The sequence below is a fragment of the Echiichthys vipera genome (genome assembly GCF_963691815.1).
Source record: "Echiichthys vipera genome assembly, chromosome: 3".
NCBI classification, from domain to species: domain Eukaryota; kingdom Metazoa; phylum Chordata; class Actinopteri; order Perciformes; family Trachinidae; genus Echiichthys; species Echiichthys vipera.
In genome coordinates this window covers 13268499-13281108 of record NC_139828.1, presented here as the reverse complement: position 1 = coordinate 13281108, position 12610 = coordinate 13268499, and the positions used below count along the sequence as shown (strand labels likewise).

Below are 12610 nucleotides of genomic sequence, written 5' to 3'. Positions count from 1 at the left end.
CCTTCTTTGGTCCTATATTGACAAGCCTAGTTTATAAAACGATTGGATGAGGGGTGGGGAAAACCTGCTCTCCATTTCTCTTTTAAATCAGAAAGGATCATTTTTGTAGTTGTTTTTCTGGCCACTAGGCGGCAGTAACGCAACATTTTGGAATACAAAACTGCCTCTAGACCAAACGAAGAAGAAGAAGAAGACTTTACGTCAGCCGTAAAGCAATGGACTAGATGACAATAATGATACGAGATAACTGAACACTGTAACGTTTACCTTACAGGATTCTCTCTATCGGAAGCGGTTAAAACACCGGTGAAGCTGAATATTAACAATTCGCCAACCTCTCACTCGTCGCCACGTCTGAGCGAGATATTTTATTAATACTCAAGTGTCCCTCTGTGAGGCGATAAAAACGACGAGAGGCAGTGGAAGAAGAATTGCTTTTAGCCAGTCATTGCCATGGCCTCCGAGAGCGTCGAGAGCAACATGGATAGAGAAATGATCCTGGCCGACTTTCAGGTGCGTTTCATTTAGGTGTCCCCAAATAGTCACTAGTTAGTTATGTGTTATGTTGAATTGTCTCGGGCTAACTGTCAACAACCGCACAAACAGCCTGACTGACTGGCGTCGAAAACAAGCAGAGCTTCTGTTTCTGTGGCACGTTAGCTCACCGTGCTAACAAACTGACAGCTAACTGATTCTGCAGTTATTATTAGCTGAAAACTACTGGATTAACGGTTGCGGCCAAACCTGCTAATCTAAACAGTAGAATAATTTATGTTTGTTTCGCTGGTTTCACGCTTGCTGGCATGGCCGTATAACGGTAGTGTAGTTAGCTCAAAAGGAGAGCTACTGTCAGCTTGTTTACACATCGCCATTCGTCCTGTCAGGGGTTTAAATCCACACACACCGTGTGTCTCTCGAAGATACCAGATTTTGACGCCCAGTTTGCACGTAGGTTACTATATTTTGATCAAGTGAAAATGGCGGCTTACCAAGTTATGCTTCTACTCTTAATTGGAAGTTATTTAAGAATCAGAATCAACTTTAATGGTCAAGTAATTGTGAACACGTATAAGGAGTTTGACTCCGGCCTTTTGTCACTCTCAGTGTACAAATAAAAATAGAAAGCTAAAACCAGGATAGGAAAATGAACAACGGTAAACAGACATTTGACTGCTATGTTCAGACGTAAATATAAGTATAAATTACACAGGACAATGACATTTTTAAACTTAATGACAATAGTGCAATGGTGCAGAGCGCAAGGGGTGCTGGAATAAATATGGGAATATTAATGTTACAGGTTTCTTTATAGTGGTTTTGTCGGGACTATTGGTATTAACTGTTCATCATGGTGACAGCCCGCAGGTGTACAGTGTTCTGTAGCGCATTGTGTGGTTGGTTTCCATGCTTGATGACATCTAAACTAAAATTAAAGACATTCTACCTTTAAAATATACACTTGGATATTTAACCACAGGCCTACTCTTTGGTGGTGTCACTCTCATGGGGTTGTTATTGTAGCCTTTATGAATCAACAGAGTTCACACCCCTAACCAGTGCAGGTGTACATGTTTTCAAAATCACAATCAGAATCTTCTTTATTGTCATTATACTTAGTACAATGACATTTCTTGTGGCTTCCTTCTTTACACATCAAAACAACAAACAAAAACAAAGTTGAAACAGAAACAAAGTCATTAGGCAGCAGTTTTAAAATGCTTTTAAAATGTTTAAAATGTATATTTATAAAAATTTTTTATAAGATCAGATGGAAACAACACCCAGGTTGTGTCCCTGAGGATCTGCTAGTTTTGCAAGTCATTTTGTGTACTGTGTGTGCCCGCACATCCAGTTATAGGTTTCCACTATCCATTTAGATTAGAACAGGCAACAAGTTGCTAAGACAGTTTCTAGGGTTCCACCTTTGCAATCAGTGTTGTGTCTTCCTGACACTGTGGTTCAGACACACAAGGTCAAATACATGCAGGTATCCTCAAGTGTTATGTAATTACTGGGGAGTTTAATTATGCATTGTGTCAGTTATGCTACATGAGTCAGATGTTCATATAACAAAAATTGAATAAGAAATAATGCTTAACAGTAATTTCTTATAAGCCATAATAGAGTAATGGATTAAAATAGCATTACATAGACTTCAGACAGAAAAAACACTCCCCCAACATATAACATATGTCTCTTCACTGCATTTATTAATAAACAAAAATAAACATGCACAATGTAATAGATATGTCAACAACAACATATAGATTCTCTTTCTCTTTAGTGGATAATGTCAACTGGGCATAATGTTCCTCATTTTGTGGCGCACTTGTTGCTCAAAGATGACATTATTATGGCATTGTTGCTCAAAGATGACATTATTATGGCATTGTTGCTCAAAGATGACATTATTATGGCATTGTTTACCAGATATTTTCATTGCTCTGTTTTACAAGAAAGAGGTTGTAAACTTCTAAACAAACAGCACTGCCTATTAAAGACAGCCAGAGTGCCATTTGACACTTGTAAAACATAACAGGACTCAGCACTAACTTTTATAAGGGGTTGCCAGGCTGGTACCCAGGTGTTAGCTTTTGGTTGCTGAAACTGAAAACATGGTTGCCATTTTTAGTCACCTTATATGTTTTAATAATTAAGATATTATGCAGTTATATGTCAGGCTAATAATGGAATGTGACATGAAAGCTTTTGGCTACCCAACAAGCACATCTTTAGAATCAGGTGTGTTGGATCAGGGAGAAACCTAAAACATGCAGGGCTGTGGCCCTTCAGGACTGGAATTGCCCACCACTGTGCTATGTTGTTTCCACAAGGTGGGAACCACATAGCAAAGGGGTGGGCAACCACATAGCAGACAATATACTCAACTGCTCTGTACAAGTTTTAAGTGATTTTTCTAAAGGTGAAGTTAGATCTGGGCCTGTTCACACCTACACGAGGATTAGCAGCTTTTTAACACTGCTGGTGCCAAATTGTTGTCACTTTATTAGAGAAATGTGTGTTTTAAAGCTCTCAGTTACAATAACACTATGTACACGTTCACTATGTTAAAACTTTGTTCTTTACACTTCAGGAAGAATACAAAGAGATAAAGCTTAGATAACATTAAAGCTATTATTGGAGTTTGAGCATCCTGACCCACTTTACAGTATTGTAATCATTTTACTTTGAAGAACATATTGTGTATAGCCTGCTTTGAAATAGTCAAGAGTCCAGAAATCAGAGTTTATTGATGGTGGTAGTTCTTGTGAATACCAGTGCCACCACATTGAATGTTGCTATTATGAGTGTTAGCATAGTAGTTAACATGAACTGTTTTATTGTGTACTTTTTTATGTAAAGGCATCTAAATGAAAATTAAAAAATTCCTTCTGCTTTGTCTTTTCTTCTCACAGGCTTGCACTGGAATTGACAACATTGCAGAGGCAATCACTCTGTTAGAGCTTAATAACTGGGATTTAGTGGTAAGTTCATTATGTGTAGGCTTTGCTCTTTAACGGACAGGCTTGGGTCATTTAGAGTACATTCAACAGGGAAGTTCACATCCCATAACACACACTATGTGTAATTGTGTTATGGACAAATTATTTATTTATATAGTTTTGTTAAGCAGGCACTATCATGGCCACCCTCAGCGTGTCTTTGGAGGTGTCGCATAGTGCATGTTGATTTGAGAGACACTGAGTTCTGCCAAGTTTGTATAAAACTCATGATGAGTTTGAAAAACAAGAAGCACTTTCCCGTACAGTGCTTATTGGAAGGGGTCAGTCTATATTTAGACCGACACTGGCAGCAGCAGTCCAAGCAGTGGCAGGACAGACAGTGGGGCCTGGACTCACTGACTGCCCCTGTAAATCTGATGACTTGCAGTTCCTCTGCAGTAGCTTTTACCATAGAGTTTTTGTAAACATTGACAAAACAAATTTGCTCGTGCATGCTGGCTGTGGGTGGGGAAAGTAAAAATGATTGTTTAGCAGAGCAGGGAATCCGCTCAGATCCTTATGCATCTCATTTTATGATCAATATATTTAGTAAATGACAGTCCAAACAATTGGCATTTGATGGGTGAATTGTTGCTCCTTTTCCCTGAATGATTTCATAAAAGTTAACCTGAGGTAACCTGAGGTATAGAACTATGCTTAGTAATAGTAACAAAACATCCAAAGAACACAGTATAACAGTATAATCCACTCCTTTGCTGCCAATCTGTATGGTCAGTATGCTCCAAAAGATATAGGCAATTTTCAAGTTGACAGTGGATGTTGATACTGAAAGGATACTCAAAAGGAGATTTGACATCTGAGCAACTGTTTTTAAGAAAATAAATTAAATTCCATTGTCAAACTTTAGGTACTTTATGTAGCCTTCTCTCAAACCTGTTTCCACCCTACCTGTTTTGACTGAAGACACACTTTTGTCAAAACAGCGGTCTGCTTGTTTGCACTATTAAAGGCTGAAAATTTATAATTTTGCTCCAGTCTTCCCTACCTTTCCAGATACCTTCCTGCCAGCAGATACTTTGACATGTCATAGCGGGAAAAGCACAGGTCTCTAATTACATTAACAATGGATCTGTTCTATCCCAGTAAGCTACGACAGTGAAGACCCTGAAGCTGACACAGCTAAATGGAATTTAGCCATCATTCATTTTATTATTTACACTTGTGCTTCTCCTTTTCTGGCATTTCAAATTGTCAAACATGACAACAGCATATCCTCCCTTTTTTATATTTACATATGGGGCAGAAACTATGATAAAACATTTTCTAATAACACAGAAAAGGAAGAAACGAAGGACTATGTAATTGAGTAGAGAAACTCAAATATATTCTTACCTAAAAACAAACAAAATAATTAGCAAAAGGTCAGGCACAACTAATTAAGTGGAATCTTTAGTGACCAAAGACTCCTTTGCCGTACTGTATTGAAGTATGTCTAGTCCTGATCACTACCAACACACTTTGAACAAAAAAGAACATGTGCCTTACTGGTAAACTGTAAAACTGGTAAACTTATATGAGTGTGATCGAGACGATTGTGGTGTCCATGTCATTAATTTCATTGAAGCTTAATGGTGCCCTATGGAGTTTTTGACCTTGATTAGCACTATGGAGCAGGTTATCTGTATGAGTGGCTCTCAGACGATGCACAATCTAACAGTGGTCCACGACAGACACATGAAGGTAATGCGCAAAGATATGCAGCAATGCGCCAGAAGAAGACTGCTAGCAAGAAAACAAAAACCCCTTTCACACAGAGATAGCGGTAGCGCTGTAATGGAGGTCCACGGTTGCGCCATGTTTTATTATACCCACAGAACCAAGCAAAGGCGGTGTAATGCCAACACGACCCTCAAGGCACCAACTTTATACATTACAGAAGCACAGTTCAGCAGAGTCCGTAGAGAGAAGGACAGAGACGAACTGCAGCATGCAGCACCCACACGTGTGTGTGTGTTTGAGAGAGAGAGGGAGAGCGAGAAAGGAAGAGAACATGGACCATTGCACTCAATGTTTCTGTAAGCTATTAATAACTTAGGCTACTCGCTGCTCTGTAACTTTTTTACCCTCCTAAGGGTCGAGTCTTGTATCATTCCGCCCTGCTGGCTGTCCCATTAGCACAGACGTCAGTTCGGCTGTTTTGGCTCTGTGACTACCTCCGCTGCCGGCTCAGAGGTGCAACAGATCTGTCCCCCCATTCCGTCTTGATAAAGGCACAACAGCCCTCGCATTGGAAAGGCTGTGCAACAGGGGTTATAGATGGAAACTGCTGGATTTAAAATAGTTAACTATCATACTTTTTATACTAATCTGCAAATTTCTATGAGGAAAGCAATGCATTCAACATATATCTTATACAATACAGTACACAGTGTTAAGTAACGAAAACACTGAATGTAAACGAGAACTTGAACACAGGGCACCTTTTTAATGTTTCTTGAATCTCTCCCAAACAATTCTTCCACCAACACTTTGTTAGTTTGTCTTTCCGTGCTAGTATAAGACCCTTGTGTTTTGGCCATTACATATTTCTTTCATTCAATTCAAAAAGAATAGGATATGATTCTGCAGTGCAGTTCTTTTGCAGTGAAGAATAGTGAGTGTTCGAGGGAAATCCAATCAATTGTCCATTCAGACAAAAGCTCAATGCAAAGTGTTACTGTCATGTTTGTCCTTTCAGCTCTCTTTGTTCTGATCGGCCACCCTATTTGAATATTCCATCATTCTGTCGTGTTTTATAAGGTCGAGTCTGAAACCTCTCAGCCAGAAAATGTGTTAACAAACACTATGTTACAATGTCAACCAAAATATACTAAATGTTGCCTTGTTACATGTGATAAGGGGAACTTTACAGATCCCAGTGCACAGTCAGCTACTTTCTTCAGCAAAGAGTTGGCCATAAGTACAGTACAGAAACTAAGACAAGAAAATTACATTATATTGTCTTATAATTTAATTCCCCTTTCATTACAGGCAGCCATCAATGGAGTGATACCACAGGAGAATGGGATCTTACAAAGGTAATAACCATGTTGCCACACATTTACAATAAATCAGAGAAAATGTATCACTTGACATTGCAACACTCAATGTTCTTTCTTTTGTCATACTAGAATGATGAATACTCTTGGAAATAAGAATAGTTGGTATGGGAGTGGGGATACTAGTGACACTTGTGTGCAACTACAGTGTAGATTAACATGTATCATAACTTTCAGATAATGCAGGAAATGGGAAACCAAAGCCTGATTATATTAGCAGGAAATTGAATCAATGTTTCCATGAGCTTACAGTGGGTGTAGTTTGTACACCAGTGCAGACCTGATGAGAATACCCTTTGTGTATCACCTGCTTCCATGATGAAATATGATATTTGGATGTCACATTAAAGTATTTAGTTACATACCATCTAGCAAATAATGCTAACATACTGTAGATGCTATTGAGTTGGAGGTTACGGCTCCCGCTATGGTTTCTATTCTGCTATTAAATAGAGGAATAACATAAAAGACACTGCAACTGCAAGGAAACTTTCTGCCAAGACTGGAGTTGTACACAGTTTTCTGAATAGAAAAGGTTTCTTTAAGAGGCTTTGAGCCCTTCACTTTCCCTCAACGGTTAGTTACACTCTTGAATGCACTGGGCTGATTTGAACCCACTCAAACTGGAGACTTTCTGTTAAACCGTTTTATTTTGTGTACACACTTGTGTGTATGTGTGCGCATGCATGCATGCATTTTAGTGTGTTTCAGGCCCTTGGGCCATGAGAATATTGCTGGTCTTTCTCAAGGGCACACATTGCTATGAATGGAGGCTGGCTGGCAGTGTGACCAGCAGCCAACACATTTACTAAGTGGCTGGCACTGGTACGAGGAGGCTGGCGTTGCCCAGTAAACAGACTCTGATGACGTGACCTGAGCTGGAGCCAGTTGGAGGCTACGCCAACGCTCCCATCTAAAATGCATTTCCCTCCTCCCTTGTGTCCTCTTTAGTGAGCAGGATGGGAATTATAAGAAGCTTGCCTTGTTGATCAGTAAACAAAATTCCGTAGGGCATCAAAAATTATTTCCTCGTAGAACTTGATAAAAATGCTGAATCCCCTGTTAAACTGGGTCACTGGTCTGACAGTTTGTCCGTGGGTTAATGGCTCAGCAGCTCTGTCAGCTTTGGGACCCCTCGTGGACTACGCAGGAGAGCAGTGCCATCTAGATGTCGGGCAGCATGGAATACGCCCAAACAGAAACAACGGTTAATTTAACGGCCTTTAGTGTTACTTTGCCAAGTTTAGGTGAAAGTTCACTCCAGATCTTTTTACTTGTTGTGAGAGCTCACAGTATAAACAAATTTTTTTTCTCAGATTCTTTCAAGAAGAATCCTCTTGGCAACACTCTTGTTTTTCCTTTGCTTCTTTGAGTAAAATATCTGTCGCCTTTTTGTATCACCATATACGTATTTCCCCACAATACATTAAGTAAGAATTATACTGTACAGTGGTAGTAGTTGTCTGTCAGGTTCACTTTAGTGGCAGTTATATTATGTCTCAATAATCTTCTGCAAATACTGCCTGTCCATTACATGTCCTACATATTTGCATGTACTCATGGCATGACTACATCCTTGTATTTTGCCAACCAGTGTCGTCCAACCAGTGTCGTACATTCAGATTGTTTTCAGATGCTTTCATGTCCATTAACTTGTCTCATACCCTGGGCTTGAATCAGATAACTTAATGTTTGTGTGATCCAACCACCTTTGAAACATTTTTTGATCTCAGATCAGTATTGAGTAATTTCAGTATGTGATTATTAATAAATTAATTCTACTTGGTGAATTTTAAGTTTAGAAAAGTTTTGGATGTTCATCTGATTGGTTGGTTTGTTACTGAACCATAGAGGTTTTGTGAATGTTGACATTCAACCTACGCCTCAGGATAGTTGCCTCTCGAATGTGGTGGGCCAAATAAAATACAGCCTTTGTTTGAAAGCCTGAGTCTGGCACTCTGTTCTTGGTAGACAGTTGCTGCTTACACTTCAAGGAACAAAGGGCACACTTTGTTCATGGCTAGGAGACAAAAAAAAACATTATTTACTGTGTTGTGTGAATCATGGGTACTGAGCAAACAGCAAAGAGAAAAGCATGGAGAGTAAGAAGATATTGTTTTGGGGGAGGGGAGGAAAGCTGTTGGTTGTTGGTATATTTTGTCTTGCAGTAACCTCTATTGATTCTTGGCCATCAGGTTACAAGGCAAGTATATTTGTATAGCACCTTTCAACAGCAAGGTAAACACAGGCTAAAGACAAGGTCAAAGACAAGTTCCACGTGGCCATATATATATTGTCTATATATGGCTGTTTCTTCTGTCCGTCATGATCTTCCATGAAAGATACTGTTATTTTTAAGGTATTATATGAAGACTTAGCAGCCAAACTTTCACAACATCATTAAACTTTTCACTTCTGTACAGTAACTTTTCCAGTGAGGCAAGCCAGTCCAGCATGTTCGGACCCCCTAGCCAATCAGAAGCAGCAGATGCAGCAGCAGGAGGTTCAGCTCCCCCACCTTCCTCTTCGTCTTTGTCCTCCTCTCCTCCATCATCCTCAACTTCAGCTTTTTGCCCCGTAAACCCCTCCTCCCGACACATCGTAGAGCGCCAGCCCCGGATGCTCAACTTCAGGGTGGAGTACCGGCAGCGCACTGTAGACCTGGTACTGGAGGAAGGCAGCACAGTTGGTGAGCACCACACACACTGATACACATACTGTGTATAGTAATCAACATGCCTATTTGTGCAGAATATACATTTTCCTCTGCATTAATCTAATTTACAGGAGAAATCAAACAAATCCTCGAGACAGAGCTTGGGGTTCCAGTGTCCAAAATGCAGCTGAAGGGATGGAAGAGTGGAGATGTATCCGACAGTGTGAGTTAACAGACCCTGTAATGTTTGTCACAAATAGGCAATGAAAAAAACACAACGTAGCATACAAATCTGGTACTAGCATTGGTTGTAAAATTCTGTATAATATTTGTCTTTGTCCATATGGCACATTTCTAAACAAGTTTACAAACACTTTTAACACACTTTTAACAAGGGATTTAAAGATGCTAAGGTCATATCTGATCTCAATAGACCTCCTTGTTAACTTCCTGTCAGCTGATACACGAACATGAACGAAATACACTAGGACACATTTATAATGTTTATATTTATTACCTTGAAGGGTCTATAGGCAGAGTGTTCTACTCTCTGGGGGCTCTGACAGCAAAGGTCCGGTCACCTTTGGTCACAAGCCGGGATCTTGGTACAACCAGCACAGCTACATCCACAAATCTAATGCATGTGCACAAAGGGGGTCAATGAATCATCAATGTCATTTTTTTCCAAAGCATCTGTGGCCAAGTTGAAATCACACCACTGGTCCTCACTGCTTTGCTCAGGTCACTGAGCCCTAGCCGACATACCAACAATTGTCTTGCTCACAGGCCTGTTGCCTCCCTCACAACTATTTGACGTCCCAACACAATTAATAAGTAGTGCAGAGTAACAGACTTCCCTCCAAATATTCATTCATATGCAGAAATAAATACACATGTATTCACGTAACAAATAATTATCTCCACAACCCGAAGTCCTTTCTAGTGAGTGGAAATATTTTGAAGGTGTTTGTCTGTGTGTTTGTGTGTGTGTGTGTGTGTGTGTGTGTGTGTGTGTGTGTACAGACCGTGATGAGAAGTTTACACCTGCCCAAGAACAACAGCCTGTATGTCCTGACCCCAGATATCGCCCCCACTGCCAGCACCAGCAAAAACAGGTATTCAGCCCAGCATACAGCATTCTCTCACTCTGCTTTGTATTTGTAGTGACATAATAAATCCTGCTCCTCTTCCCAACCTGGTACACATACACTATGAAATAAAACTGGTAGTGACATGGGGAACGTGGTACCTCATAGTGAACACAAGGTGGCGGTCTGTATCCTGTTATGGAGAGGATGCATACAGAAACCAGCTAGCAAACACCATATTCATTGGTACATTAAGAGACATTTGACCTGCACATTAATTTTTTCACATCCATTGTGACATTTTGAGAGGAACATCTACCGCTGCAATCTCTGTTGTGTAAATAATATCTATCCCTCCCATCTTTGTTTCTTTCAGCCTGACATTCTTGCTTGCTTAAGGTTATTTTATATTGTACTGTTCATTGGCTTTGTATATGATATCCACACTTCATATATATTATTTATTCCTTTTTTAAAGAAACAAACAAACCAGTATGTCACATTAGTGATAGTACCCAGTGACAATAGAGATTTGTTGCGAAAGCTTCATGAAAATCTGTGTTCTCCACCAAGAGGTTGCTCTCTTCATATCAGTGAATCTGAGGAAGTATTAGCAACCTTTCCTTCTGAAATGTCCGGCTGCTCAGTGTAAAGCCAAAGCAGTAATACAATCACAGGTGGCAGCTGAACATGTGATTGTCCTTTCATCAGTGTCAGGTCAACATTGTCCAAAGAAGTCATATTTCTCCTCTCACTTCAACTGTCTATTTGTCGACCCTTTTTATCTAAAATTAGCAGGGAAGCGCAGTGGACTGGTAAAAATTGATATATGTGAGGGTGCATACTTCTGACCTCTGCATGTAAGATATTATGTCTGTAAATGGGTAGGTATATGGCATATTGGAGGGCAGAACTAAAATGGCAGAAAGGTAATTCCCAAAATGCAACGGAAGGACCCATTGTTAAGAAGGCATTGTAGGGAAAAATACAAGCGGACTTTATTTATTTATTTTGGATAAGATTGTGCGGCTCTTTAAAAGGTAGTTCAGAAGGCGACAAGCATTGCAACTAGATCCATAACAAAGCAATAACCCGCAACAATATTGGAAATAAAAAAATAATTGGGTCCTAAGAAAATTCCAATCGAAATGGAATGGAAATCTCCTTGATGAGCAGATTGTATTCAGAAAGAAACAAGTATTTTTCAATCATATATATTAAATATTAACCATTACTAGAACTAGAACTAGAACTGACAATGGCAAATCCACTTTAATTTCTTTATTTTTTTATTACTTTCAAAATACATACATTGTAGTGGATTCATAGAAACTGACCTCCTTTTTAAAGGTACGGTAGCAGGGGTGGATGATAAATTAAAAAGCAGTCCAGACCTTGTGTAGTTTCCTAGTTGTACCTTTTGGAGTAACGCAAGGTGATATCCTTTCTTTAACTCTTTTTGCATTTTTTGTGAATGACTTAGCTCTACAGATTAAGGAAACTAATGTAGTCATATGTTTGGGTGATAATAAAATGGATATTTTATTATACACGGCTGATTTAATTTTACTTGTGTAAGCAAAGCCTGACCTGCAGAATATGTTTTTTTTCTCTTGATTGGTGTGACATTCTGCCAGTTTAACTTTATTTCTTGGAATCATTGAAGTTAATTAAATCGTCCGTTTTATCAAAATCATCCTATTTCTTTTAGCCAGAGTATATATAAAGTTTATAGTCTCACATATACTGGCCTGAGTTTGTTTGGTGACAGTGGATTCTAAATCAAAATATATATTATATTGTAACCCTCCCCACATTTCCTCATGTTAGTAGCCAAGCAAGAATCCCCATGTCACCAAAACACTTGTAAAAGAAGTCATTTGGCAGTTTGCCGCTTTGCCTGCTAGTTAGGCTAAGTGGTAGTTATATTGTGTTGGCAGCTAATGGCCTTCATCTCCCCAGTCTTCCCTCCCTCACCTCCCTCTCCTCGTCTTCTCACTCCCTCACTTACTGCTGTGTCTTTTTAGCAGTGCCGTTGCCATTTCTCTAAGTGTTATCGATATCATTTTGGGTGTCAGGAGCTCATTATTCTGTGTCAGCTATTTGGATAGAGGACAGTTGGGGTTGAATGGAGTGGGTGGGCTTCGGTGTGTATGCACATGCATTTGTGTATGAATGTGTGTGTGTGTATGGTGACTCTGCTGTCATACTGGGAGAGGATAGGTGGCAGATCACAGAGTAGGAGGGGGAGCAGTCCCTTGTAGCGGCACCAGACAAGCTGTTAGCTTGCATTAAAAAATAAAC

The 12610-nt window shown here is 39.6% G+C and overlaps 1 protein-coding gene across 1 annotated transcript in view; it reads left to right on the top strand.

Moving 5' to 3' along the window:
* The first annotated feature begins 247 nt into the window (after window positions 1-247).
* Window positions 248-12610, top strand: part of faf1 (Fas (TNFRSF6) associated factor 1) — a 62306-nt gene continuing 49943 nt past the window's right edge. The window contains exons 1-6 of the mRNA XM_083940322.1: window positions 248-513; window positions 3417-3485; window positions 6495-6541; window positions 8986-9251; window positions 9350-9441; window positions 10242-10333. Coding sequence (XP_083796448.1) covers window positions 454-513; window positions 3417-3485; window positions 6495-6541; window positions 8986-9251; window positions 9350-9441; window positions 10242-10333 — 626 coding nt within the window. The 5' untranslated portion in view covers window positions 248-453. The remainder of the gene's footprint in view (window positions 514-3416; window positions 3486-6494; window positions 6542-8985; window positions 9252-9349; window positions 9442-10241; window positions 10334-12610) is intronic.